This window comes from Tricharina praecox, assembly GCF_024521635.1.
Source record: "Tricharina praecox strain CBS 144465 chromosome Unknown BZA05scaffold_14, whole genome shotgun sequence".
Taxonomy (NCBI): Eukaryota; Fungi; Ascomycota; class Pezizomycetes; order Pezizales; family Pyronemataceae; genus Tricharina; species Tricharina praecox.
The window spans coordinates 404,214-432,213 of NW_026250416.1; the positions used below are offsets into that span (position 1 = coordinate 404,214).

At 54.2% G+C, this 28,000-nt stretch overlaps 9 protein-coding genes across 9 annotated transcripts; 4 read left to right on the top strand and 5 right to left on the bottom strand.

The window, feature by feature from the left end:
- Positions 1-5,677: 5,677 nt before the first annotated feature.
- Positions 5,678-9,393, top strand: BZA05DRAFT_445524 (uncharacterized protein; the record flags this gene model as incomplete). The annotated part of the gene is made up of 4 exons (XM_051486997.1): positions 5,678-5,815; positions 5,922-8,233; positions 8,289-8,911; positions 8,969-9,393. 4 exons carry the CDS (start codon positions 5,678-5,680, stop codon positions 9,391-9,393), a joined length of 3,498 nt encoding a protein of 1,165 aa, XP_051338904.1.
- Positions 9,394-12,295: 2,902 nt separating this feature from the next.
- On the top strand, positions 12,296-12,730 carry BZA05DRAFT_425898 (uncharacterized protein; the record flags this gene model as incomplete). The annotated part of the gene is made up of 3 exons (XM_051485979.1): positions 12,296-12,376; positions 12,462-12,589; positions 12,670-12,730. 3 exons carry the CDS (start codon positions 12,296-12,298, stop codon positions 12,728-12,730), a joined length of 270 nt encoding a protein of 89 aa, XP_051338905.1.
- Positions 12,731-12,813: 83 nt separating this feature from the next.
- BZA05DRAFT_61194 (uncharacterized protein) lies at positions 12,814-13,862 on the bottom strand. Its single transcript, XM_051488490.1, has 2 exons — positions 12,880-13,862; positions 12,814-12,823 (listed from the first exon to the last, which is right to left on the bottom strand). Exon 1 carries the CDS (start codon positions 13,712-13,714, stop codon positions 13,160-13,162), a length of 555 nt encoding a protein of 184 aa, XP_051338906.1. The 5' UTR covers positions 13,715-13,862; the 3' UTR covers positions 12,814-12,823; positions 12,880-13,159.
- A 1-nt stretch (position 13,863) lies between these two features.
- BZA05DRAFT_61174 (uncharacterized protein) lies at positions 13,864-14,932 on the bottom strand. The gene is made up of 2 exons (XM_051488489.1): positions 14,056-14,932; positions 13,864-13,990 (listed from the first exon to the last, which is right to left on the bottom strand). The coding sequence occupies exons 1-2, from the start codon at positions 14,761-14,763 to the stop codon at positions 13,892-13,894; spliced, it is 807 nt and encodes a 268-aa protein (XP_051338907.1). The 5' UTR covers positions 14,764-14,932; the 3' UTR covers positions 13,864-13,891.
- Positions 14,933-17,026: 2,094 nt separating this feature from the next.
- On the bottom strand, positions 17,027-18,275 carry BZA05DRAFT_400001 (60S ribosomal protein L31). The gene is made up of 4 exons (XM_051483851.1): positions 18,160-18,275; positions 17,919-18,082; positions 17,548-17,739; positions 17,027-17,464 (listed from the first exon to the last, which is right to left on the bottom strand). Exons 2-4 carry the CDS (start codon positions 18,078-18,080, stop codon positions 17,450-17,452), a joined length of 369 nt encoding a protein of 122 aa, XP_051338908.1. The 5' UTR covers positions 18,081-18,082; positions 18,160-18,275; the 3' UTR covers positions 17,027-17,449.
- A 2,009-nt stretch (positions 18,276-20,284) lies between these two features.
- On the top strand, positions 20,285-22,990 carry BZA05DRAFT_354295 (catalase-like domain-containing protein). Its single transcript, XM_051481361.1, has 4 exons — positions 20,285-20,652; positions 20,708-21,019; positions 21,073-21,237; positions 21,291-22,990. Exons 1-4 carry the CDS (start codon positions 20,385-20,387, stop codon positions 22,793-22,795), a joined length of 2,250 nt encoding a protein of 749 aa, XP_051338909.1. The 5' UTR covers positions 20,285-20,384; the 3' UTR covers positions 22,796-22,990.
- Positions 22,991-23,596: 606 nt separating this feature from the next.
- BZA05DRAFT_445529 (D-xylose reductase) lies at positions 23,597-24,695 on the top strand (the record flags this gene model as incomplete). The annotated part of the gene is made up of 3 exons (XM_051486998.1): positions 23,597-23,652; positions 23,715-23,806; positions 23,878-24,695. 3 exons carry the CDS (start codon positions 23,597-23,599, stop codon positions 24,693-24,695), a joined length of 966 nt encoding a protein of 321 aa, XP_051338910.1.
- Positions 24,696-24,783: 88 nt separating this feature from the next.
- BZA05DRAFT_453969 (Sec61beta family-domain-containing protein) lies at positions 24,784-25,869 on the bottom strand (the record flags this gene model as incomplete). Its single annotated transcript, XM_051487505.1, has 4 exons — positions 24,784-25,147; positions 25,202-25,297; positions 25,372-25,588; positions 25,657-25,869. 4 exons carry the CDS (start codon positions 25,867-25,869, stop codon positions 25,113-25,115), a joined length of 561 nt encoding a protein of 186 aa, XP_051338911.1. The 3' UTR covers positions 24,784-25,112.
- Positions 25,870-26,297: 428 nt separating this feature from the next.
- On the bottom strand, positions 26,298-27,720 carry BZA05DRAFT_400010 (ribosomal L18ae/LX protein domain-containing protein). Its single transcript, XM_051483852.1, has 4 exons — positions 27,492-27,720; positions 27,022-27,206; positions 26,784-26,960; positions 26,298-26,719 (listed from the first exon to the last, which is right to left on the bottom strand). Exons 1-4 carry the CDS (start codon positions 27,493-27,495, stop codon positions 26,570-26,572), a joined length of 516 nt encoding a protein of 171 aa, XP_051338912.1. The 5' UTR covers positions 27,496-27,720; the 3' UTR covers positions 26,298-26,569.
- Between the last annotated feature and the right edge of the window lie 280 nt (positions 27,721-28,000).

The following is a 28,000-nucleotide window of genomic DNA, read 5'->3' on the forward strand; positions in this document are numbered from 1 at the left end:
AGCTCGGTGTCTCATGCACCTGCGTAAGCACAAGTAATCTGCTGTTCAGTGACCGGGTGAGGGTGTTGATACGAATTGTATGTGCTACCTATCCGAGTATGAATACTGAAGGAGCTTCTGCCATCTGGTGGATTGAAGCCTGGGTCCGGGGCACCGAGGGATCCGCTGCGCACTGTCGGTGATCTCATGCTCGGCTACTAGGTATGGTAGTTCGTGATCAGCGGAATCATCATCAAGCTCTGGATCGGCGCCGAAGGACGGACATTCGGTGTGCTCTTCTTCTACTGATGGCTGCAATGTGCATCACTCCAGCCGAAATTCTTCCACAGTGCACACCACTTCTACCGGTACCGGGCCTAAAATCCCCACAACAAGGCGATATGTAGCCCGAGAACCCGAAAACAATCAAGGAATTACCGTAATCATGCGGCGTGAACTATGATGCCCTTCTTCCCATGCTTTCCACGTTTTTGGTCGTCGTATGGGCGCAACGCGTCGAGTATAAATTACCCGGGAAGATGTATGGAAAGGGTATGTAAAAATACAAGGAGCTGCCCTTGATACAATGTACATGCGGCCTTATGTTGCACATCATTCACAAGACATGATCGTCCTGCAGGCCGCAGGCCCCAGGGAGGTATGTACCAGGAGCTGCCAATAAGTGGTGCCTCACCACCATTACGAATTATAAGCGCAAATAAACACTAGTCTATGTTAGGAGCGCACTGAGCCGGATGCAATAAGATGAGTGAGTGGTTGTGACTAAGTTGTAATTGACTAAGTTGTAATGGGAAAAACGCTAAGCTGTATGGGGGAAAAACTGGTGAGGCAGCACTTATCCTTACACCCGAGTACTCTACATAACCCACCAACGCACCACGTGCCCACACCGCCCTGGTGCAGTTCCTCTTGCTATATGTCCCGATACATTCTTCCAAGCTCTTGTAACTCGTCGTGAGTGCGTCCAGACTCCAGACTCCACCTCAACTACCGGGATCGGATCACGATCAAAAGTTAAGTTAAGCGACGAATTGCTCGCTTAAAATCTCAACTTCATGGCGAGACGCCGAGACCGATCTGGAGTAAACTAATGCACTGAATCTGTGTTGATCGGGTGTGAGATCCGGAGGGATCTACGGTTACATAGTATCTGCTACGGTATGTATTTACGGTAGATGACTTCAGTTTTGGTCCTTGGAGTAGTTTCTGGGCGTAGATAGTGTCTGGGCGTACATAGGAGTTGCGAGCATGTTGGGTCTGTTGTCTATTATCTGTTGTTGCGGTATAACCCTCACCGCCGGCGCACGCGGGTTGTCCGGGTTGCCCGGGGCTGGGGTACGATATGGAATGGCGCTGTCCACAATGCACCTCCCGAAGTCGTCGCCGGTCTGCCGAAGTACGTAGGAACCAAGGCACCAAGACCAAGAAGCCCGTGCAAGAACAAACACGGCCCAGTGCTTGTCTTGACTCTTGGCTGCTGGCCTGAGCCTTGAAGACGGACCGACCGACCCAGCGAGCCGATACCCACTGCAGAGTCGTCGAGAAAATAGCCCGTGGGTACGTAAGATGTGTAGGTAAGTGGTTGGGAACTTGGGATCCACATTGTGCAGCTCGACAATCGTCATCATGCCCGCAGCCCGCCCTTGGCCCTTCCGTGGACTCGCAGCATGTACATATGTAGCCGAATACGAACGACGGTGTGATAGGTAGATATGGAGAGCAACAGAGCCTCGAACAGGGCCGGAGAGCCCGTCTGGTCTGGTCTGGATCCGCCGTGTCCACTGTCATGTTCACCGCATGTTCACCGCCGTCGACATCACCAAGCCCGCCACCAAGCCCACCCCTCCTATTATCAAGTTTCGACCCACGAGACGACCGTGCCACAAATTACAATCTTACCTCCAGGCTTCAGCACCCGCCCCAGTGCCCCACCGGCGGAATTCATTCCCAAAGTTCTCAGTTCTGTCGCGGGACCACTTCGTATCCATTCCACCTTGCTGCACCGCTGCACCGCAAATCATTCGCATATACCGCTTGGGCGGCTAATGGCCGGGAGTTCACGCAATTCCAGCCTCCGGGTGCAGTGTGTCGCGCCTATCTATGTATCTCCGTCAACGTTCCTTGGTTTGGTCTCAGATGCAGTTTCGCTCGTCGAACTTCAAAGGAAACGCTGCTGCTCGGCTCGGGGAGACAACCTTAGGTCCGTCGGACATCCCGAACAGGCTTGGGGTCCGGGGCCCGTTTGACTTTGGATGCGCGGTTTCCGGGCCACGGCGGTTTCTTAGCGGTTGAGACGGCGAGTTTACAGTTGTGGAGCGTTTGGTTGGCCATGGCCGGCTTATCTGATCATCCGACTTGCAAGCAAGCAGGTCACGGCGGAGTGTCTGGCGAATCTTCAGTGTTCAGATAAAGTTCGGCGGGCGGAATACGGTAATGCCTAGCCTCTAGGTGCCGTATGATTCCCGATGTATGTACTCAACTCTATATACTGCTGGGGTCGGGCAAAGATTCCACAGTGGTATGTACGGTACTCTAGAGTCTATATGCTCTATATACCCAGGTGATGGGGCTGCGCTGCGAGTCTACGACGCCCGTCGTTTGTATGTATGTATGTACCGTCGGTGTTGTGGTTGTGGTTTCATCCCGAATGTCATTTTTGTCTCTCTCTGCGCACCAATCCTACCCTACCCACTCCACCCAGCTACCTTGTACTAGATTTAGTTAACGGTGTGCTGGTGTAATCCAACCCGCTTCTTGAAATCTTTGAATCTTGGGTGCAGGTGCCAAGCACGCCCGACTCCAAGCACGCCCGACTCCAAGCACGCCCGACTCCAGAGCCCAAACGAACACGAGTCACGACGAAGCGGGAGGTCGCTTTCGCAGGGCAAGGCAGGGCTGGGCTGTGGGGAAGCTGTCCGGGCTGGTCGGGAAGGGACTGGTCGGGAAAGGACTGGTCGGGAAAGGACACGGGAAGTCTGGGCAGGAGCCTGGGAGAGCGTGGTGTTTCTGTTACATATGGATGCTTATGTGTGCGTAAGAGAATAACCATGGCAATGGCAATGGCAATGTGGCTAGGACAGTCAGTTTTCGAGCTATGTATTGTACTTATGTAAGTGCATGCGATCTCACAGATTCACTGATGGCCTGCTTCTGCTTCTGCTTCTGCTTTCATCAGAAGAAATGTCTCTCGTTCATGTCTCTCATTCATGCGGCCTTCGAGTACTCTACATACTGTCGTAGTAGACAGGATCTATCTGACTGTTCGCGTATGTACTCTAATATGTATGTAAAGAAAGAAGAAGGAAAGATGAAGATCGAACGATTCCAACGATTCGAATGATTCGAACCTTCGAACCAAGGATATCTGATAGGGCGGTGCGGAAACGAGAAACGGGGGTGGCTCTAGCTGGCAACGGTTGCTTCGCTCTTCGCTCTTCGCTCGCCGCCATCAGCCTGAGTGCGAGTACGCGGCGGACTCCTGCGGTCCGCCGCGATCATAGCATACATACCGTATCTAGAGCAACCGTAAACTCTGCGGGGGGGGATCAACCCGCTGGTTAGTTAGTTAGTGGGGAATGTCGATCCAAAGCAAAGCAGATCCATAGATAGATAGTAAAATAAAGTAGAACTCGCACGCTCGCTCGCTCGATTCCGGGATCGTGGGATCGTGAGATCGTGGGAGCTTGGGAGCCTGGGAGCGTGGGATGCAAATGCGAAAAACCAATGGCGGAAAGCTGAGTGTGGAGTCCATGGAGATCACACACACACAAACATGCAGCTCTGCGCTTCTCGAGACCTGACGAGTAATACGGTAGAGTACGGTAGAGCAGTTAGCGGAGTCGGAAAAAAAGTCCGGCCGAGCCCAGACCACGACCCCAAACTAATCTTTTCTCACGTTGGAAGTTGGAACTGGAACTCTTGGTGGAAAAGCGCAGGCTTGAGCGCACCGTCTGAACTACATCCTATCATACCCTGTTCCATTGTTTACCCCGAGGACTACTAAGCAACTAGCCTGCGCCAACCAGATGTGGTGCTTAACATCTCCCACTGTAACTAGAGCATGGACCGATTTGAAGCCGCGGATGTACGGACGGCTTTTTTTTTCGGGAGGGACGATGGAGCTCGCTCCTTCGGGAGGGAGGGAGTCGGCATTCGTTCCAACTTCCAGCATGAAACAGCCTCGCCGTTCGTCGACGGATGAAATTGGGCGGCTGTGCGCGGAGATGGGACACCGGCACTCGCCTCGACGCAACGCACTTGGTATGTAGAGTACTCTAGAGAAGCGTGGCAACGCTCAGGAATCGTAAGATGCGATGCGGGCGCGGGCATTCCGGCCTGCATGCTCCCCGGCGGCGGCGATTCTGGCCATACATATCTCCACAGGCGGAGGGTTCCATGCTGTACGGATGTATCGATGGATGGATGGGTCAATCCCCGCAGCGAGCCTCCCTCCCTCCCTCCCTCCACCGCTACTTTTTTCTCGGCGCGTCTGCGGTCGGCGACGGTTGTAACCATGGAAATATGTAGGGACCGCCGCTAGAGGGATAGCTCCGCATACTTGCTCTAGCGTTTGGGGTGGCCGTGGGTGCCAGGTGGAGATGTCCGAGGATCGTCGCCTCCCTCCAGCTTGACTCACCTCCGGTGTTGGGTGTGTGTGTGTGTGTGTGTGTGTGTTTGAACTTCAAGCCGAACCGCTATGTAGAGCAGTAGGCAGTAAAGCGTGGATAGTTACCCGCAAGGGGGAGGCGGCGAGATGGCGGCGGCGGCGACGGACGGTCCTTCGGATGACTCCGGTTCGCGCCGGCGGCGGTTCGTGAGTTGCAAGCCGCTGTGGATCCCGGGATTCTGGATGCGACCGGCTGGCTGGCAGGCTGCTGGCTGGCAGCATGTGCGTGAGACGAACAGCAATCGATGGCTCGCTGAAAATTGCGATGCCAGGGTGCATGCACTGCGCCAAGCCCGATGTCGGCTTCGTGGCTCAGTGATGGTGAGCTGGAGGCAAGAGTACCGTAGAGTACATACCGTGCATAGTAATCGGTCAGAGCACGGCCAGCAGACATGGCTCGAGTCTCTGCGAGGGACTGCCTTCCTGTCCTCTACCGTGGGTGGGGGGTGGTGTATGTAAGTAGCAACAAAGTCAGTACTGGCCTCTTACTCACGCCCTTAGTTACCGCAATGGAGGGTGCTCGACGTGCTTTTCCGGGTCGTGTAACCTGTCTCTGTGGGGAAGATGCAGGTTGCCTATTATGTACTGTAGCCTCCAGCCCAGCCTGTGCCCGCCCCAAATGAACTAGGTCCCTAACTGCTAGCACGGTCCTAGAGGATGTGTGTGCGCACCCTTGTCCCCAGCTCTGTCGCCTCTCCCTTCCGTCTCGCCATCCTGGGAAGTCTTCTTGCACGACTAAGCTCGAGCATTGAACCGTGCTGCGCTCAACTGAGTGATCCACCTCGACCATCTCTCGCTCGCTTTGCGTCTAGGCCATGCTGTGCTATCACCACCACCACCTCCACGACTACATCCACAGCAGACAGCAGCAGCAGCAGCATCAGATCATCCCCGCTGATCCGCAGCATCCGTCCCCCGCCACAAGGCCGCCATAAGGACACCGACCTCCACATCGCTTCTCCCAACACCCCTCCTCGCTTTTGGCTCCGACGCCTTCGGTCGCCACAAACAATGTTTTCGCGAGGTCTTCGACAGGCGATCACACGCCGGGTCGTCGGCTTCCGCCTCAAGATCAAGATCCGGGAGCAGTTGAGCATCCTGGTTGCATTCACCGCCGTGACCGCTGTCGGAATTCTGTCTTTGATATTTGTGCGTTCACCAAGAAAGAAAGAAGAAAAAAAACCCGAGAGAAGCAGTTCATCCCGGAATGTCGCCGTTCAAGGTTGCTAACGAGAGGAACCCTAAAAAACTATAGTGGGTCAATAACCGTCGTCTGATCACCTCGGTCTCATTGGACAGGATCTCCATGGCCGTATCGATGAAAACGGCGCAGATCTCCCAGACCTTTGCCATCCTGCACCACGTCGCCTACGGACTCTCGACACGCTCGATCGTGCGCGGCGCCCTGCGGCGATACGAAAAGGCCGGAAACAACACTTGGCAGAACTGGGTGCGAGTGGACGAGGATCTGCGGAACGCGGCGTCGGCACGGGTCGGCGGGTTCCAGGAGATCTTGCAGGTGGTGCTCTTCGACACCCAGCTCTCGAACGGAACCGTCGGGTTCCCCGCCGGCACCTACTACAATGGCACGTATATCGGCGGTGACCACAATCCCGACTACAATGGGACCATGCCGAACGGGACCAGGATCAACGTGGGTGAGGGGATGGGTGGTTCGTTGGGATTGCTGAATGTGACGGGTGATAATGCCATCGGCATCTACCTCCCTGCGGCCCCCGAGAACGGAATGGAGGGTGAGACTATGTTGCCGAATGGCCCCGGTATCACCTCTGGCGAGCGCATGCAGAGATATTGGGGCGATGTGGCCAGGAATCAGTCCCTTGGTAGACCCGTGCACGATGGCTTCTCGGTGCAGCTCTTTCCTGTGGTCACTGCATACCAGAATCCCAACGTCGCCGGAGACCGGAGCAAGATCTTCACCCCGCAATACATTGAAAGCATGGGAGGACTACTGTTGGGCCCGCTGGTCATTAATAATACCTTCGCGCTCATCAGCTTTACTTTCCCGGTATACGAACAGATCAACGGCGACAATGGAGAGCTGGTCGGATTCGCCACGGTGGTCATGAACGCTTCGTCGTTGATGGCAATATTAGGCGACAAACGGGGACTCGGAAAGACCGGACAAACCATTCTCGTGGGGCCAGCGTGGATCAACGGTCTGTGGAACGACACGAGGATCAGCGAGAACAAGTCACCCCGCCTCTACATGGACGACTCTAAGACGAAGAACGGGGAAGACGATCATGAGGCCGAAGGATCTCTCAAGAGCCAAATAGGCGACTACGAGTACATCTATCTCCTTCCGCCGGAAAATGACCCCAAACTTGGCGGTCAGACAAGAAAACTCAGAGATTATGCCGCCGTGTGGGATTTATATGCGAAGCAAGTGCAGGGAACTAGAGGAGAAGCTGATCTTGACGCTGAAAATTCCGAAGGCCATAACGTCGGTGTGGGCTATGCGCTTCCCGAGATCCACAACCGCCTGGCGGATTGGGGAATACTGATTGAGCAAGACAAATCGGAGGCTTTTAAGCCCATAGCCGAGCTTGAAAAGATATTGATTGCTACCGTGTTCGGCACATTTGCGGTGGTCATGCTCCTTGTGTGGCCGTTGGCGCATTTCTTGGTCCGACCGATTACCAGATTGAAGAGTGCAACCGAGCGTACCACTCATCCGTACGGTGGATCTTCGGATTCGGTCAACGACGACGGACATACCATCGGCTCCCACGACGTCGATACCGACGATGCTGAGAAGGGCAGGAAAGGATTCGTCAGTCGCTTCACAGGCCTGGGGAAACGACGGAAGCGCGCCAACAGCGCCGTCAGCGGCACTACCGCCAACAATAATAACAACGACAACGTGCGGACTTTCCGAATACCCGGTAGAGTACCTGAGCGGAAGCATCTGATCCACGACGAGCTTACATCCCTCACCGAGACGTTCAACCGGATGACCGATGAGTTGGAGCTCCAGTACACAACGCTGGAGGACCGTGTGTCGGAGAGAACCCGCGAGCTCAATGAGCAGAAGAAGATGGCGGAGGAGCAGCGCCAGATAGCGGAAGAGCAGGCCAGACTAGCGGACGAACAACGACAGGTCGCCGAAGCAGCCAACAGCGCGAAATCTCTCTTCGTGGCCAACATCAGCCACGAGTTGAGAACGCCATTAAACGGTATCATCAACATGTGCGATGTGGCCATGTCGCAGGCGGCGCGCCGGGGGATTATGGATGTCCGGGATAGCCTCGAGGTTGCTGCCATGTCTGGAAAGTCACTTCTTCACCTGATCAATGAACTCCTTACGTTCTCGAAAAACGCAGCAGGTCCACTCGAGGGTAGTGCCGATGATGAGGATTTTGCTTTGGAGATTGTGAGGAAACAGATCATGGCGGTCTTTGCGAAAGCGGCAGAGGAACGCGGTGTCATCTTGGACATCCAGCAGACTCCTCCGGATCTCGCCAATAAGATCTTCCATGCCGACGTCAAGAGATTGACTCAATGCATGTACAACCTTGTGGGCAATGCACTGAAGTTTACACCGTACGTCCCCTAAATCAATCCCTCCATCAGGGAAGGCTCTGCTAACGAACAACAGAGAAGGTGGAGAAGTGCGTGTTCGTGTCAGGGTACTCCCCCGTCATTGTGCCGAAGGCACTCTGGAAATGCTACGTCGGGTCGACACCATCAGTCAGCCCACTGGTCACGATACTCCATCGAAGGCGCTCTCTCGATCACCGTCAACGCTAAGCCAAGACTCGACACGTCCAGCAACCCAGACGGGGAAAACACACGTCCTGGAGTTTTGCGTCATCGACAACGGCCCCGGTATACCCGAGCATCTCCACAAGAAAGTGTTCGAGCCTTTCGTCCAAGCCGAAATGCGTCTTTCAAAGATGCACGACGGTGTTGGACTGGGACTCAGCATTTGCCGCCAAATCATCAAGATACTGGGGGGGTTGATTCGGTTGGAGAGTCAGGTAGGCATCGGATCCACCTTTACGATTCAGATACCCGTCTCCATGACGGAACGCACCGAATCTATAGCTGCGACCTACGATGAGGTGGTACCGTGGGGAAAGCATTGCAAGCCACACCTCAGCTCAACTCCCGAGGGACTAGTGAATGGACATAGCAGGACCTTCAAAATCCTCGTTGCCGAAGACAATCCCACGAACAGGACCGTCATTGTGCAAATGCTCAAGATACAAAAGCTTTTCGGTAAGTCACGCCCGCAACCCTATGTAACCACCACGCACTGACATGATCACGGTCTAGACGTCGAGCTAGCGAAAGACGGCCACGAGGCACTGGAAAAGATCAAGGGGGCGATGGCCTCCGGGCAAGTATTTGGCGTGATCCTGATGGACATACAGATGCCAGGGCTCGACGGGATCGAGTGCACAAAGGCGGCGCGGAGTCTGGGGTACAACGCGCCGATCGTGGCCCTAACCGCGTTCGCCGACGAGGGCAACAAGGACGCCTGTCTCGTCGCCGGCATGAACTACTTCCTGCCGAAACCGATCGATAAGGTCCAGCTGAAACAGGTGCTAAAAACGTGTATGGGATATGATGGTGGTAGTCCTATGGTTAATGTGCCCCCGCCGAGTCCCCCCGTCAGCACTGTTAGCACCGTTATGCCGCCGCCGCCAATACAGACTCCGATACTGGAACGGAGGACGGAGGATCTGGAGGGGGCCTAGGCCACACGGGAAGAGAGTTGTATCATATCATTATATTCCGGGGTTGCGGTCTTCTTTCTTTCTTTCGGGTTTTCGCTAGCTGGCTTACGTGTTGGGATGTCCACTTTTCTTTCTTTTCTTTTTGTTTGATGGAGTTTGGTTTGGTTTGGGGTTTTCTTTTACAAAAAATAGGGCCATCATTTTCAATCTTCTCGTCCAGCCCTCCCCCCTCCCCCCCTCCCTTTCTTGGGTTTAATCTGTAATGAAGATGCTTTCTTTCTGGGGGGTTTGTTTATTTTTTCTTTCTGTTTCTTTCTGTTTTTTCTTCTGTTTTTCTGTTTTTCTCTAATGTACTACCTGGCGTTTTTTGTTTTTTTTTTTGCTTTTTGCTTTTCCTTTGGCCCCGTTCTTACATACTGGACTGGACTGGCGAGGAAGTGGGGGCGTAAATGGGGCGTCTCGTTTTTGTGTGGCTGTGTCTGGGTTTTTCTGTTGCATGGGTACTGGGTACTTGGTTATTGGGGACGATGTGTGTGGATATGGATATGGGGAGAGTCGAGACCTGAGAGTATTTGGTGCATGGGATCTAGGTATGGGATCTATAAAGATGATGGGGGCCGGCTGGAGATTGTAAGTTACATAGGTGCTGTATTGTACATAAGACATAGGACATAGGACATAGGGAGATGGGATTAGTATTGGTATTGGGTGAGGGATTGGTATTAGGTGTAGGATTGGGATAGGTACAAAGGAGGTGTGTATGTGTGAATAGTCAATGGAAGTGTGCGCACAGGCTGGGTGGTAGGCTTGTTTTTCAAGGGCACCGAATTCTTGGGTCCCTCCGTAAAATACTTCACCGCCATGATGGATGAGCAATCCCACTTCGAGCGCCTTGATAGTAATAGCCGTGCGGATCATGTTTGCATCATACGTATCACTCGCTCCACTGACTGAGCACCAAAAGTACCAGTAAAACTACCACTGTACCACAACAAAACTCTCAGCCGTATCTACTTAGGTATCCTGGTGGAAAATCTAATCCCGGTCCTACAGTGTGCGTTGTCCATCCATTCTGCCAGCGAGCGATGCCACCGGCCCGCGGCCATTCGGCAAGATAACCACCAGCCCGCCCGCCATTCGTCGAGTCTCTAGAAACATTTCGCGCATGCATGTATGTATGTATGCGGGGATCTTCGATGCGTACTGTAGAGTCCTATAGTACTGTACAGTACTGTACATAGCATAGCCGGCCGGTCGATGGGGACGGCTCTGTGGGTGGTGCTGTGATTAGTGCTTGCACGCTGTTGCTTATGGGGACGGGGAGGGGGAAGGAGACTTTGGGAGGGGTGAGGGTGCGTATACTTGCGGGCAGGCCTGGGTGGTGTGCGGACAGCGTAGTGGTGGAGCGGGCGAGGGGTGTGGACGGGGGAGTGGGGACGGGGGAGTGGGGACGAGGGTGCGGACGATAGAGTGGAACGAAGGAGTAGCAGCGGCGAAAGACGTGGACACGTTTGTTCGTGCTTCGCTGGTGGCGGCCACTGCCAACTGGTGGGGGCGGCCACTGCCAACTGGTGGGGGCGGCCACTGGGGGTGGCGGTCTCTGGGGGGCGGCCACTAGGGGCGGCCGGGAGGATCAGTACGTCTCCTAGCGGAGTATGGTATGGTACCTATGGTGACAGCGGATTACCGTATGTACTCGTACACTGCGAGGCCACGCATTCGGGGGTTCTTGCAAACATTACCACCCAACTGTAGTACTCTGCACAGGGAGGGAGGATCAAACTTTTAACTTTACCCTCCCCTCCCCTCCCCAACCGGATATGCTGTATTTCCAAAAGTGTTTATGCAAAGTAATATGCATAGGTACATCTAGATTCTACATATCTCGGATGGCCCCACGACTCACGCCACTATTGGCTGTAGGGCTGTGGTACGTATAAGTCGTCCTATAAGTCGTCCCAATCGGTCCAATCCCATGCGGGGGGATCGGATCAGCCACGTCGCCGCTGGTTCTTCGCCACTCTGCCAGTCGCTCGATCTGCTGGCTGGCAGGCTGGAGGTTGTCAGTGGGTGGACCGATGGATCGATGGATGTTTCAAATATCACTATCCATCACTCGGAAGATGGGTGCTCTAGCCCGGATCGGATCGAGTTGTACTCTACGTACGGCATCAGAGTATTACGGTTCGGGGTAAAGCACTCGGAAACAAATCCGGAGCCGCAGCGGGTCAGCCCCCGAGTGCTGATGGTATTATGTGCTCGTGCCGAATAGGTACGGCAGATGTGGCTGATGATGAATCACTCGTCTTGCTTCCTCTGCATGCTTTCGCCCAATATCGTTTCGCAATGTTTGGAGCCCGCTCAAGATGCCATTCGTATCTAACACCTCACCTCACGGAATATCATGGAACCATTCATTGCCCACACTTCCATCGTAACTTGTAGTCAGCTGTACCACCTATATCCTTTCAATTCACCCGCACATGACTAATCCCCCCACCATCACTCGTTCCCCACCCCCCAGGCCCAGCACCGCAGCGCGCCCAATTCAATTCCAAGCCAAGCGTCGTCAGCATCACAGCACCCCTCCCGAAATAGGTCTCATCCCTACCGCATTCAATTGTCTCGGGGGTAAATGACGTTCTTGGAACCTTAGCATAGAAAACTAGCACAGCCACGGCCGCCTACATACCGATCTCCTTTGTCGCGTACTCTAACTGCAGAGCTACCTATCAACTCTACTCAACTCAACTCGCTCAACTCAACTCGCCTCGGTTTCGCAACATCGACACCGACATCACCGACACCACACGATACAACACACGATCGATACACACACACACGATACACAACCCCCCAACGCCAGTAACCACCGCAACCACACCCACAACCACCACCACCGCCTCCACCACCACCAACCGACATGTTCTTCTTCTTCACCTGCGGCTCCGCCGACTTCTCGGGACAAATCAGCGGGTACGAGGGTCTGCGCGTCGTGTGTCCTGTTCGTCGTCCCGTCCCCGTTCCATTCCCTCCTCCATTCCCATTCCTTGCGCCGGCGCACATAGCTAACAGAGGAGGGGGGATAGCATTGCCACAACGCGGCGGTAACAGCGATCAAGCGCCGCACGTTCTTTACGTTCTGCTTCATCCCGCTGGTGCCGATAAAGTGGGGCAAGGAGCTGCGCTGCACGATTTGCCAGTATCATCAGTCTACGTGAGTTTTTCTTTCTTTCTTTTACCGGTGGAGCTGGTGGAGAAGAAGGGGGGGTGCTGATGAAGAGAATGTGTGTGCAGGACCGATGAGCAGCTCGAGCAGATGGCGAATGGCGGCCCTGGCGGCGCTATGCTGAAGTAGCGGGATGCACCCACTTACCGACCTAGGCGAATTACATATCGTCGCGACTCGCGCGCCGATGAGGGAACGAACGCCTTTTTTGTTGCGCGAGGGCTCGGGTTCGGGTTTAGTTCGGGTTCTTTTGCTTGTCTGCTTGCTGCGCTTCTTACCTGCCTTTGCACAGTTCTTTCTTTTGTCTTCCCTTCCGCACTTTGCTCACTTTGCTCTGTCTGCCAATTTGAGCGCCCCAAATAGTCTGTATTAATAGCGTGCGCACTTGCTCCACCTCAATCTTCACATGCTTTCGACCTTCCTGCCTTTCGGCCTTTCGGCAGGTAGGTATGCAGGTAGATAGTAGATCAAGTTATTTTCCGGTTCGTAGACCGATCGCTCTTGTATTCTTATAAGACATTATATTTCGTGTTTTTTTTCTTCAAAGCCGTTAGTTGGTTAGTCACGATAATAATACAGTCTCTCCCCGCGCGATGGCGGGGAAGGTCCATGAGTATAAACAAAAATAAACAAAACTCCAGAAACTCCTGAAATGTAAATGCAAATGTAAATGCTGCCCCAAAATGCCCGACAATACCCGAAAATGATCTTCCCCCCCATACTCCATGCTCCATCCCCCAATGCAATGGAAATCCATCCATGTGTTGTTTGTTTGTTCCTTCTCCGGTGTATCTGCCGTCCGATGCTGTCCGTCCTCCTCCGCTCCGTTGATGCAATTCCCCCCAATGCAATGATATCCATCCATACGTTGTTCGTTTGTTCCTTCTCCAGTGTATATGCTGTTTCCCCCCGTCCTCCTCCGCTCCGTTGATGTAATTCCCCCCAATGCAATGATATCCATCCATACGTTGTTCGTTTGTTCCTTCTCCGGTGTATATGCTGTTTCCCCCCGTCCTCCTCCGCTCCGTTGATGTAATTCCCTCTCAAATGTTCGTCCCGTCGTAGCTCGTAGCTCGTAGCCGTCCGTTCGTTGTGATGCAAAAGTCTTCTCATCCGTTCCGTCGTAGTCGTCGTAATGTAATCCGTCGTAAGTAAGTGACAAAAGAAATGTATGTATGTATACGTGTATGCGTGTGTGTATCCGTCAAGGAATATGTGTGTGTGTGTGTGTGTGTGTGTGTGTGTGTGTGTGTTGTACAATCCTCCCTCCCTCCCTCCCGTCGAGTCCTCTCAAAGGACTCGGTACATGTCCTGTTTTCGCCGTGATACCCACTCGCCATCGAAGACTCGCAGAGACGGCTTGGTCAGGTTGACCCATGTGTATGGTTCCTATTTTTTTTCATTAGTATTCTTTTTGGAGTGAGAGGCAGAAGAAGGGGGGGTGAGAAACATACCTCATCGTCGTCTTCCAGCGAGATATAACCCTGATGTTCCGGCTCGACCACCCACCCCTCGCAGCGGTTCTTGACCACCGCCTCCCAGACCTCGAACCACTCCTCCTCCTCCTCGACCTCATACTCGTCCTCGTACCACCAGCCATGGCCATCATCGTCGCCGCCCTGCTTCGCGCCCTTCCCTCCCTTCCACGGGACTTTATACGCGGCCTCGAATCCACTCCAGAGCCTACTGCCGGCCCTTTTGAGGCCCCTTGCCACCAGTCTAACCCACTCAGTCTCGATGCCCTCGGCGAGCATTTCATCGCTGCCCCACGGCAGCGGACTCTTCAATCCCGCGACCTTATCACAACCGCGCTTCACATCCATCATCCAACCCAAGACCTCCTTCATCTTCCTGCGCTCCACCCTCGTAACGAATCTACACTCGTCCTCGACTAGCTTCGCCTCAAAGAAGCAGTGAGCGAGGGGTGCGGACGCGAGTATGTTCCTGTCGGCGCGCACACTGAACACGCGGTTCGCCGGATGCGACAGGCAGTGCCGCGGGTCGCGGAAGAGCACGACCGGGTGGTACACCGGCGTGCACGTCAGCCGCCGACGTGTGTTGTATAAATGCTGCAGCGCAGTGAAGATGGAGATCGCGAGGAGGCATGGGATGATCGTTAACGCTGTCCCTAAGGGCGACGACCGCCGCCGTGAGGTGGGCATCGTGCTGCTGAGTGTGTCCGTACACAGGGCGAACCACTCGATCGGGTCGATTGGGGAGAAAATTGTGGCGGTGGTGGGAACCGGTGGGGAATGGAGGGGGGCGGGAGTGCGGAAATTCCCACGATGTTTGGAGGTCTGGAGGTCTGGAGGTTTCCGCTTTATCGATTGAGTCCGTGTGTGTGCGGTGTGTGCTTGCTTTTTCTGTGGATACCCGTCCGTTTAATTATGCCGTGCGTTCGTCTGTTCGTGTGTTCGTTTCTTTTCGCTTCGCTTCACTTTCCGTCCGAACAAGAAGAAGTATCTAGTCGAGAGATAATAATTGTTCTCATGGGACGGGAATGTTTTATATATATCGCTCTCTGCCGCCCCACCCAGCGCAAAATTCCCACGCACGCAAGCAAGTAACCAAGCAAGCAAGCAAGCAAGCAAGCAAGCAAGCAAGCAAGCAAGCAAGCAAGCAAGATCTGAATCGCTGGGCTGCGTTGGCACGCTGTACCGTAGAATACAGTACAGTACAGTACAGTACGTACAGTACAATCAATCGCTCTACCTACCTACATTATCGGAGCAGACAGACAGCTCAGGCCAGCCAGGCCAGGGACGAGAGTGGCCCTTCGCCCCCCTCCCCCCACCCACCAGAAAAGAGGAGAAACGACAGTCCACCACGAGTCACTGCAGATTAGTTTCCGCCCAATCAGTGTCGAGCGGATGTCGTGTAACACTTCCGGACCTCACCTCTCGCCACGACGACGACGCCGGACTGGCCCGCTGTGACTTGACTGATCCCGTCCGTCCATCCCCCGTCCCCCCGTCCATCCACCGTGCTTATTCCTAGGGTACCTAGGGTAGGGTGCACAGGTGTTCCGCCCGCCCCAATTCCCAGCACCCAGACCGATGGAAAAGTCGGTCGATCGATTGATGCCGGTGCCGGTTCTGCTGTTGGGCCGGTATGTACTGGTGCTGACGGCGCTGACGATGATGGTGATGGTGATGATGTCGACATCACCATCCAACCCCCATCCATCATCATCGGCTTACTCGAGCGGGAGAAAAAAGCCGGTAAGTTGTCTAGGTACATCCCGCTGTCCAGCGCTCGAGTCCAGAACATTCGTAGAAGTTGGCAGGAAGGAAGGAAGTTCGAGATATCGATCAAAGATCCAGGTATGCATACCGTACACGAGATCCGCTTTCGCATGCTTTGCTTTCCTTCTTTCCCTTCTTTCTCTTCCTTCCCTTCCCTTTCTTCCCTTTCTTCGCTCGAACCCAAGCCAATCCAGTTCAGTCCAGTCCAGTCCAATCAGCAACACAAGTGGGTGGTTGTTCTTATGCAGAGTGAATGCACGCACGCAGACAGACAGACAGGCAGGCAGACAGGCAGGCAGGCGGTCAGGATGTCGTTTCATAATCGATGCAGCGACAACAAACACAAACATTCTGCATGATGCCTCCTCCACCCAAACTTTTTCGTCATTTGCGCTACATATCATACATGCATACAAAGTAAAGTATCGCCGCTACGCCAAAATAGAAGGAGAAGCGGGGGAGGAGGAGAAGGCGGAAGAGGAATATTCACTCACCACTAGCAGCAGTGCGAGTTTTTTTTTTGTATGATCGTCGTAGGATCAGTATGTAGGATCAGTACCACAGGTAGGCGGCCAGACAAATTCTCGATGTTGATCGTCGCCAGGCTATTGACGGCCCGGTCGGTCGCTCGGTGACTTGCAAGGCACCGTTACCGAATCGTTTGGTTGTCGCTATTGTTGTCGCTGCCGTTGACGCTGTTGTCTTGTTGTCTTGTCGCTCTCGTTGTTGGTTGCGGTTGCGTGGGTGGGATGTGTCGTTGCAGTGCACAGCCCCAGGGCTGGCTGGCTGGCCAGATCACTTGCCTGCTTCACTTGCCTGCCTGCCTCGCTGGTTGGTGGTTGGTGGTGCGAAAGTCAAATCAGACGTTTGTCCCCCGACTGGCCAACACGTGTTCGAGCAAGAGGCAAGCAAGCAGGCAAGCAAGCAGGCAAGCCACAAAGACAAAAGCAAAATGACAGGCCACACAAAAAGCCTCGCCCACCTGGCGTCCGTCATAATCAGCTCATATCACTCGCTTTTTCGCGCTGGCTTGGCAGGGTGCCATGGTGCCAGGTTGGCAGAGCTGGGGGGGGAGGCGGTCGATCGAGAAGGCAAGGGCAAGGCGGAACTAGATATGAAACACATCGATCTGCGCGATTCTGTTTTGGAAGCGACATGGAAGGCAAGGTGAGTGAGACGTGGAAGAATCATGGGGAGTATCTCATTTGATGCTCGCCTAGCTGCTGCTCCCGCAGGGAAGCCGCGATTGAGGCATCGAGCAAGCAGCACGCATCGCGCATTGATCGTGAGCATCGAACATTGAGCATTGATTGTGTTGTGTCGTGTGTTGCTCGCGAGAGAGGCCTATCGCGCACTTGACCGGCAGGTTCTGCTGCAATTTGGAAGCCCTCCAGAAAGAACTCAATAACTCCCCACCACAGTGCCTGCCTGCCCAGCATCCTCCCATCGAGAATGTCCCCGAAAAAAAGAAAAAAATGTATCCCCAAAGAAAACACCAACCCGAATTACACCGAAAGAAGATGATGGTACCCCGTAAACTTTTGCATTGGTTTGAATACAAAGGTGAAAATGGTGGAAACCCCCGTCCCCCAGCGACTCCCATTTATGCGTCGTCGACCTATATAGCAGCACCAGCCCGTCAACCTCTGCTCTTCTTCTATCGCTGCCATCTGGCACATATCGGAAGAAGGAAGAACTCACCACCACGGTGTGAAGACCCTTGGGGTTCTTGACGTTCACGGCCTGGACGTACGAAAACAGCTTGTTCTTGGCACCCTCCTCGTCGTTACGCTTGCGCGAGATGCGGATGCGGAGTCTGTAAGGAACGCCTTTGATTCCCTGCTTCCAGACCTCCTTGTTGAGCTGGGGGTCGAGACGCACATCCTCAGTGCCCTAGTTTCCGACACCCGTCAGCAACTGTGCTCAACCGTTTACAACCCAACTATCCCAGTCCACCCGAGGCACTGCCAGCACTGCCCGCTTTCCCGTACAACAGTGTCCCCCAGATGCGTGGAGTGTGGAAGCGCTTCAGACGGAGCGGAGGAAATTGAAATCGAGCTCGGATAACGAACCATGGCGGTCTTGGCAAAGGACTTGATCTCCTTGATGGCGAGGGGGGCCCTCTTCTTGAACGAAGCACCGAAGATGCGCTTGTGGAGGTGGATGGTGTACTCGCGGGCGACGACATCGGCGAGAGCGGACCGTCCGGGCTTGGTGGTCTTAGGGGGGGCCATTTCTAACCGTGGAGATTTCGAATCAGTTTCGGCCTTTCGCTTTTTTTTGTCGAGGGAACGGAACGCTGGATGGACGTACCTAGGGATTTTTTCGGCGGCTGTCGTGGAGTCGGTCGGTCGTCGTCTCGTTGATTTGCTGGGTCGCGATAGCTGGTTAGTACGGGTCGGTCGGCCTTTCGCGAATATCGCGGGCGGTGCTACAGGAGTTGTGTGTGGTGTGTGCGCACTCGCGGATTTTGGTTTGTGACCGCTAGGGCGAAGCCCTAAGAGCCGCAGCCACACAGTGCGATGGGCAACGCGTCTTAGCGAATGGAATCCGTGAAGGCTGTCTTGCCGAACCAAACAACGTCGAAGCGTACTCTAGAGTAGAGAACTCTAGTTGCGGCCTGGCACGTACGGAGAGGTATTTGACGAGCTTTGCGTAAAGACGGGCTACTTGTCTGCTGTTCTTTTCAGGTGTCGCTCTCTCCTATTTCTTGGCTTCCCTCTTCTCAGCCTCGTAGCCCACCAGCCTCGTCGAGCCTTCCTCTCAGCCCGGAACTCTGTTCACACTCATCTTCGTTCCTCGCGTTGATGGCTGCGAGTTCGTGGGGGTGGACCCGCAACGCGACCAGATCCAAGCAAATTTTGGTGAAAGCGGAGCACGTCTGTGTACCATCCAAGTCACCTGCCACCACACGTGGAACACAGTACCTAGCCTAACTTTACAAATACATACGGCTCAGTGTCTACAAAGGTTAATAAACAAAAATGTCTTGATTCCAAACATACCGGCGGTTCAGCAAGAAATTCAGATCATTCGGTTGCTACGACAAATCCAGACCGACGTTCGGTAGGTCAGAGACGATGTTCGACGGGTGCAGGTCCGTCTTCGGGCTGTTGAAGGCCGTCTCGAGAATGTTGAAGGCCAGCTTCAGACCCTTACAAGCCATTAAGACATGTATGGGATATCTTTCCTCAGCTGTCCCTCCTCAGTGATTGGCTCTGATATACCTTCAGGTTGCCTTTACGTTTATACACTCTCTCATTGAGTGCATTGGCCGAGTTCTGATACCCGCCTGGTCTTGAAAGTTGATGGATCATGGAATACCACGTCCCGGAATGAGCTTGGACATTTCACATTCAAAGTGCTCCCAAACACCATTTCAAGCTCTTGGTCTACAGCAACCAACAGCCGACAGCCCCGCGATCGTCTATGCAGACAACGCAGCGTGGATCACCTCGGGGCCCGTTGGAGCGTCTAACACGACAAGTCGGGTTTCTCTAGTGGTTCGGTAATTGTTTTGACTTTGGTGCGTACCATGGTGGCCCGTGAGGGATCCTTTACTTTGTTCCGATGCTTTTACACACGACGTGGTACTTCACTATCGCAACCCCGACGGTATATTTCTCTTTGAGCCGCTTCTCACGAGTGGGTCGTATGACTGTGAATGCCTATGATAGTCACTTTGGTGGGAATTTCTATGACGGATGAGGGGATCTTTTCGTTATAAGCGGATGGGTGGCTTCTCTTCGAAAACAGTGGCTCACTTACACACCTTGGTTTTCGGTAAGGGTTGGCTTAAGTTGTAGATTTGAGATAAGCGGGTATAGATAGACGGGACTGTTGTTGTTCGGTATCGAGTGCGGGTGCGGAACCGTTCCCAAAGAACACTGGAGTAACTAGCTTACGTAAGTAGCTCGTGCGGTGTATAACGTTTCATCAATTGGAAGTTGGTGATGTGCGGATTACTTCACACATGTGAGCCAGATTCGAATCGGCAGCTACTCTAGCCGTGCGGTTGCTCCGATTGCGGAACCCCGCCGGCGAGTTCGGCCAGGCTGTCTCTTTTGGGCGCTGCTTGGATATCTTGGTGCCTTTATCTAGCATGGATCGGCTCATCCAGCTGGCAAGAAATGCATGACGTCAATGATCGTCGACATCGCTACTGAGAATGACAGCTACTTCCCACTACAATCTACCCTTTCGCAGGTGCCCACGTCCAAAAAACACCCCGCTCAGACGTCTTTGTAATCGGTGTTTTCTTTCTGGGATGGGGATTGAGATCCGGGGCTAGGCTGGCCGATGATGGCTGCAAATGAGTGGACGTCATTTCGGCGTCAGATACAACCTCCAACGAGAAGAACGCAGAGGGGAGCAAAGATGGGACGGAAAGGAATACTTAAGCTGCAGAAGTTCGCCGGTTTAGTTGGCTTGTTGACCCAAACTACACACACAGACTCACCTTTCGAGCATTAAGCCCTCTCTTCGCGGTTACAGACCTTCAATATATCCCATCACCACAGCAAAACAGCACAGCAAACATGTCGAGTACACTCCAACGGCTCCAGGAGTCCTTGAACTCGGCCAAAGAGTCAGCCTCCCACAAGATCAACGATGTTACGACGACGAACAACAAGATTCTCGACATGTGGCCCAACACATTTGATGCCATGAAGTCGAGCAACAGAATGACCACCGACCACGGAGTCAAAGTCCAGGACACAGACCATTGGCTGCAGGTTGTGTCGGACAAGCAGCAGGGCCCTTTTCTGCTGGAGGACCAGATTTCGCGGGAGAAGATCATGAGATGTGAGTTGAACTGTACTTCATGAGTGATTGAACACGGCACTGACAGAGACTGTAGTTGACCACGAGAGAATACCCGAGCGTGTCGTACATGCTCGCGGAACTGGCGCTCACGGCTACTTCAAGCTGCATACACCCATCCCGGAGTTGTCCTCGGCTGGAGTCCTCAATGACACTTCCCGCACAACTCCCATCTTTGTCCGTTTCTCGACTGTCCTCGGCTCCAGGGGATCAGCCGACACAGTCCGAGATGTACGAGGCTTCGCCATGAAGTTCTATACCGACGAGGGTAACTGGGATATCGTTGGAAACAACATCCCCGTCTTCTTCATCCAGGACGCCATCAAGTTCCCCGATGTCATCCACGCTGGTGAGTTGCCCGGGAATGTGTTTAATATAAGTCGTGTGCTTACTTGTTCACAGCAAAGCCTGAACCCCACGTTGAAATTCCCCAGGCCCAGACTGCTCACGACAACTTCTGGGACTTCCAGTACCTTCACCCCGAAACCTCCCACATGTTTATGTGGACTATGAGTGACCGAGCGATCCCTCGCTCTTACCGCATGATGCAAGGCTTCGGAGTTAATAGTCAGTCCAAGAGAATACTCGCGTTGGTTTCGGCATGCTAACATGTTTCCCAGCTTTCACTCTCATCAACGCCCAGGGTGAGAGGCACTTTGTCAAGTTTACCTACACCCCAGAACTCGGTGTTCATTCCCTCGTTTGGGACGAGGCTTTGAAGCTGGCTGGTCAAGACCCCGATTTCCATCGCAGGGACTTGATCGAAGCCATCACAAACCGATGCTACCCCAAGTGGAGGTTCGGAATCCAGGTCATCAAGGAGGAGGATCAGCACAACTTCGACTTTGATATCCTTGATGCCACAAAGATCTGGCCCGAGGACCTCATTCCCGTCCGCAACATCGGTGAATTCGTCCTCAACCGCAACGTCGATGAGTTTTTCCCCGAGACCGAGCAGGTCGCCTTCTGCACCTCCCATGTCGTTCCGGGAATCGGCTTCTCCGACGACCCTCTTCTCCAGGGCCGTAACTTCTCCTACTTCGATACCCAGATCTCCCGTCTCGGTGTCAACTTCGCCCAGCTCCCCATCAATAAGCCAGTTTGCCCGTTCATGAACTTCAACCGAGACGGCGCCCAGAACCACCACATCCACAAGGGCACCGTGAACTATTGGCCCAACCGCTTCGAGGCCACTCCTCACGCGAAGCACACCGGTGAAACCGATGCCTACCGAGAGTTCCGCCAAAACATCGTGGGAATGAAGGAGCGTATGCACGCGCCCAAGTTCAAGGAGCACTTCAACCAAGCCCAGCTCTTCTACAACTCCATGTCCCCCCACGAGAAGATGCACATGCAGGGCGCGCTCGCCTTCGAGCTCGCCCGCTGCGAGGACCCCATCGTGTACAAGCGGATGTCTGAGCGTCTCGCGGAAATCGACCTTTCGCTCGCCCAATCCGTCGCCAAAATGGTAGGCGGCGACATCCCAGAGACCTCGCAGCGCAAAAATCACGGCAAGTCCGCGCCTCGCATCTCGCAGACCGAGTTCCCCGGCGACACTCCCACCATCGTCTCCCGCCGCATCGCGATCATCATCGCCGACGGCTTCGAGCTCGCCACTTTCACCGCCATCCGCGCAGCCTTCAAGGCGCAGGGCGCTCTCACTTTCGCCATCGCCCCGAGACGCCACCTCATCAACCCAGCCTCTGGCCCCGCCGTCATGGCCGATAACCACCTTGAGAGCATGCGCTCGACTATGTTCGACGCGGTGTTCATCTGTCCGGGTACACAGAGCACTCTTACTCTCAGTGAGAACGGCCGTGCGATACAGTGGGTGCGCGAGGCCTTCGGTCACTTGAAGGCTATCGGTGCTCTCGGCGACGCCGTGTCCTTCCTCCAGGAGGCTGCACTCCTCCCCGGTGTAACCCTGGCGCTCGATAAGACCTCGAGCAAGGTGGTGACTAGCTACGGTGTGGTCACAGGATGGAATGCGGATGTCGGCGTGCTCAAGAGTCTGTCCATCGAGCCGAGTGAGACCGCGTTCTCGAGCGCGTTTGCGTATGCCATCAGTAAGCATCGCTGCTACGAGCGGGAGATGGATGGGTTGGTCAAGAAGATTGCGTTTTAATTCTTTGGCGGATGGGGTTGTTTTCTTTTCTCTTTATGTATATTAGGATTACTCACGATTTAACTGGCTCAATGATTGCATCTTTCTTCGCTCATGTATTGTAAATAGCGACTTGTGTGTAATACCTATAACGGTCTGATATAGACGCAAACGAGAACGAGTCATGATATGTCACCCATCACTGTTATCCCACCGCCATATTCTTCACAAATGACTTACCGGTTGCACAGCCAGCCCCACCGTGTTCTCCCCGGACTAAGGTCCCAGGTCCCAAAATCAGAGTGCTCACCCGCTTCCCCATCACCGATGCGAACTCGCCTCCAATCACCAAGCTCCATTCGTTTGCCGTTATCCATTTTTCCTCTTCACGAGAACATCCTCTGTTAAGTGTTCTGCCTGAAATCCCCAACTTGGAAATGCATCCGCGTGACTGGAGATGGGGGCGTGGCCACGGCCGGGCCAGACGGGAATTTTCTCCTCTGGCTGGTGGATGATCTCGCGGGCTAAAAAAGCCGGATAAATATATAACGTTATGTTCGGACGGATAAAATGACGTCTTCTAGCTAAGTTTTGGCTAGTGCCTTGTTATGGTGGGGTTCGTCGATGATAGCGGGCGGGCGCCGGGCGGAGGTGAGCTGCTGGACGAGGAAGAGGAGCAGTATCCATCCAGTGCGGGGAATTGTCCAATATAAAGAAGCTTCTTTCGCCATCCAGCCCATCTCCCACCTTACTCCTCATCCCCCCCACCTCATATCAGCCCTCCCCCGCCTCATCTACTCTAGTCAATTCGAAATCGCAAAAATGGTCAACGTCCCCAAGGTCAAACTTAACAATGGAACGGAGATGCCGCTGGTCGGGTTGGTTCCCCCACTCCTGGAGTTCGGGCTGGTGGGGTAGCCGCTGATGGGTAGAACGACAGCTTCGGTCTCTGGAAGGTCCCCACGGAGTCGGCCTCCGATGTCGTCTACGAGGCCATCAAGGCTGGCTACCGTCTTTTCGATGGTGCTTTCGGTATGTCCTCTCATCCTCCCCCTCCTCCTCCTCCTCCCCCACCACGCCCCCGCTGACACGATCCTCCCCAGACTACGGCAATGAGAAAGAGTGCGGCCAAGGAGTCGCGCGCGCCATCGCGGAAGGCATCGTAACCCGCGCCGACCTCTTCATCGTGTCGAAGCTGTGGAACACCTTCCACGAGTACGAGCGGGTCGAGCCGATCGTGCGGCAGCAGCTCGAGTGGTGGGGTCTCGAGTACTTCGACCTATTCCACATCCACTTCCCGGTGGCGATCAAGTACGTGGACCCCGCGGTGTCGTACCCCAGCGGCTGGCAAGATCTCGACGGCAAAGTCACGCCGATCCGCGCGCCGATCCAGAAGACGTGGGAGGCGCTCGAGAACCTGTACGACCAGGGCCTGTTCAAGAGCATTGGTGTGAGCAACTTCCAGGGTGGCCTTCTGCTGGATCTGCTGCGGTATGCGCGCGTGCCGCCGGCGGTCCTGCAGGTCGAGCTCCACCCTTACCTCGTCCAGCAGGAGCTCGTCGAGCTCGCGAAGGAGAACGGTATCGCCCTCACCGCCTACTCGTCCTTCGGCCCCCAGTCGTTCCTCGAGCTCTCGTTCAAGAATGCCGCAGACACCCCGGCGCTGTTTGAACACCCCGCTATCAAGAAGATCGCCGAGGCACACGGAAAGAGTCCCGCGCAGGTGCTGCTGAGGTGGAGCACCCAGCGTGGTATTGCCGTCATCCCGAAGAGTAACTCGAAGCACCGTCTGCCCGAGAACTTGGATATCTGCAGCTTTGACATGACCGACGATGAATTGAAGAGCATCTCCGCACTGGACAAGAATCTGAGGTTCAACAACCCCCGGGATTACTTGGGTACCCTGCAGATCTTCGCATAGATGGGAGGTAGTTGCATATATAGCGGGTTGGGAATTTATTGAGTTGGTGCATGGATAATGTCTGAGAAATTACTCATTTTCACCGTGACTTTGCCATGCCCGCAGTGACAGCATGACCAAAGCCCGATATCTCACCATTGCGTACATGTAGCACATCACCAGTTCCCCGCAAAGCACATGAAGTAAAACCCCAAACCCACTTCGCCTTTCCATTCATTATACCCTAGGAGAAACAGACGCGTGCGAACAAGAAGAAAAAAAAGACCCGCAAGAAATAGTGCAATCAATGAACCCTTTGGCTGTACAAACCCGATCCAACCCATATAACATAGGTTATCCGCCTTCCTGCTATAGAAGAAAGAAAACAAGAAGACTCTCTCCCTCCCTCCCTTCTCTCCGTCGCTGCACTTTTACCGCCTATGCCGCGAACTTGCGAGTGAGCTTGGCGATGACTGGTCGAAATTAGCTGTGAACGATTGAGCGGTAGAAAAATGGAATTGACATACCGTGCAGGGCCACGACGCTGAAGATGAAACCCAAACTAAGCACCAGAACGATGACAGGGTCGACCTTGAGGCCGGGGGACTCATCGGTGTAGAGCTCTATTTCCCACCGTCAGTACACACATTCTAACCTTCACATTCTCCCCACCTTGCGCAGACACTCGGTTACATACTCAGCATAGTTGAGCTCGAACCGCCCGCACCAGCCGCACGCGTCGAGCTAGGACGAGTATTCGCCACCTTCTGGGCGCGGTCCTGCGCTGCGCGGCGACGAATGGCGGTCTTGGGGCCTCCGGGAGGAGTGGGGGAGCTGGGGCGGCCGGTCGCGCGGCTCTCGGAGCCGGAGGCGACGCCTGCGTTGGCGGGGGAGGCGGCACGGGGTGACGAAGACTGTTATTTCTCGATCAGTGCTCTGCGGCGGAGGGAAAGGGGAGGGGAGCTCGGGCGAGTGTATGTACCATAGTTGATTTGTTTGTTTGGGTTGAAGAGAAAGCGTGGAAGGGATTGTGGAATTGGTCGATGAAAGAGTGTCGTGTCGGGAAGAGGTAGGGCGGTGGTAATGGTGGTGGAAGGGTGAGGTGCTTGTCTTCAGGAGTTGTGTTGCTTGCTCCACAAGTTAAACGTGGCTCGGCAAAGCCAAAGGCCACATCGACCACTTCCTTGAGCCGCATGGAACAGCCGAGTGACACGACAGGGATTATGACATAGAATATTCTTCCCCAGACTCACTTTCGAGAGATGACCAACTGCTATGGAGAGCTCTGAAAGCTGTTCAGCCAGCGGTTTCTTGCACTGAGTGAATTCCGCATGGCTTTCCTTCCGGACAGTGATACTAGTATGTGATGAGATGTACTTGAGTCATGCAAAACAGCCCCAGATATGCAGGCGACCACAACTTGTTTCATTGCTCCCCATGTTTGAAGCTCTTTCTATTCAGGCATGTTGCCCCCAGACAAAACCTGGATTGCCGAAAGAGTCTGCATAACATAGAGTTGTAGAAATTACGGAAATACACCCAAGATGATGACGAGTGATCACAACGGAAACCGGGGGAAATGGAGAGAATGACATGGGAGCACGTTCGCAGGAGCTAGCAATTGGATATTAATTTGTCACCTGAAGTGATCACGTCGGATGTGGAACGTTACAGTACACGAGTATGGTGCCGAGCACCAGGCTGGCGGTGCGCTTGCTTGCTCTCGCTACATATCCCTCACATTGAAGACTATGGAGTGGTCGACGACTTTTTGATTTTCGCAAAGTATTTTTAATAATCATTGCGGAACGTCACCCACGAGTAACCACTCGTGCCCCACCAAACTCCCAGAGCAGCCGACAACGAAAACCAGAAATACAACATGCTCCGATCGTTTAGAAGGTGCTTGGTCGTCTGGCGGCGAAAACCCTCTTGACGAGAGGTACACGGTGGGGGAGGGGGAACTTGAGGTTCTTCGACAGAAGCTGCTTGATGTAGGGGCGGCGGATGTCGGCGGTCTTCTCAACCTCGACAACCTTGAGGACCTGTTCACACGGTACATCAGCATCTGTGTGGAACCGGGTGCGTACTGGGGCGCGGGGTGCTTACGTGAATCGACCTGAATCGGGAACGGTGGCGGGCAGCCATGTCCTGGTACAGGGCGTCGACGGCCTGGGCACGGGACATCTCGCGGTACTCCTTGTACATGTTGTGGGTACCAGAGCGCGAGTCGTAACGGATCCAGATACCGAAGTTCTTGACCTTGGTGGGCCGCTTCTCGTGGATCTATATCGCAGGAAACGTTAGGCGACAGCTCACGGTAGAAGCTTGTTGAAGATATGCGTACCTCGTTGAGCGACACGATCTCACCGGCGCTCTTCTTGACCTTGCGGAGCTTCTTCAAGAAGTACCAGAAACGGGACTTCGCAACGACGGTGTTCGGGGCGAAGAGACGCATCCGGTAGAGCTTGGGGGTAGGCTCGACATCGGAAGGCAGCTTGCGTCCGATGACCTGGTACTCATGAAGGCGACCTATACACCATCCCAATCAGCTGCTTGCTCCCTACATACAACACGCAGCTAGCTATCCGAGTTCGATCGTGGTCAACGTGGCGAGTTGTCGAATTCGAGATCGATAGCAGCAGCAATCCTCCAGCACCTCCCCCCCGTTCCAAAGCTTCCGATATTCCACCGCACGTAGCCCAAATACCTCCACAACGGTTCCACCCTTGCTTGCTGCCATCGTTCTCGAATTCCACACGTAGACCACAATCGCACGCGGAAGCTTTCGACCGAGAATCTAAAAGCGCAACGTACCCATTCTGTCGATTTATTAGCGTTCCGTATGTAAAAATTGCGAGGATGGCAGGCGCGCAGGGGTAGCGGGTCGACTCACGTTGTATATGTCGTCGGTCGGTCGGTCGTGGGTTGTCGAAGGGGGTCGTTTGTTGCTGGCGTCGTATCGGGGGATTCTCTATGCTCGCGACTTTCGCTTGGTTTGGCGTTGAATTCTTGCGCACGGTGCGTGCGTGAGCGTGCTTGTGGGCTGTGACGACTCAGGGCACACAGCCCTATTGGTGTTTACCCGGCAGTCACGAAGCTTAACCCCACACTACAACGACACCAGTCTTTTCTCCAACGGAAGCGAATTCTGGCCAAAGGGATGGACGAGCACGGTGAGAAGTGTAGACAAAATGAGTCCTCACCGTCGCAGGAAAAAACAGAGGTTACATGTAGATACGGTCTATCTCAATTCGCAACGCCCGTCCGAAGCAGGCCAAACTACCACCTCATCAATCATGACACTGCCTGCCTGACCTCCGATG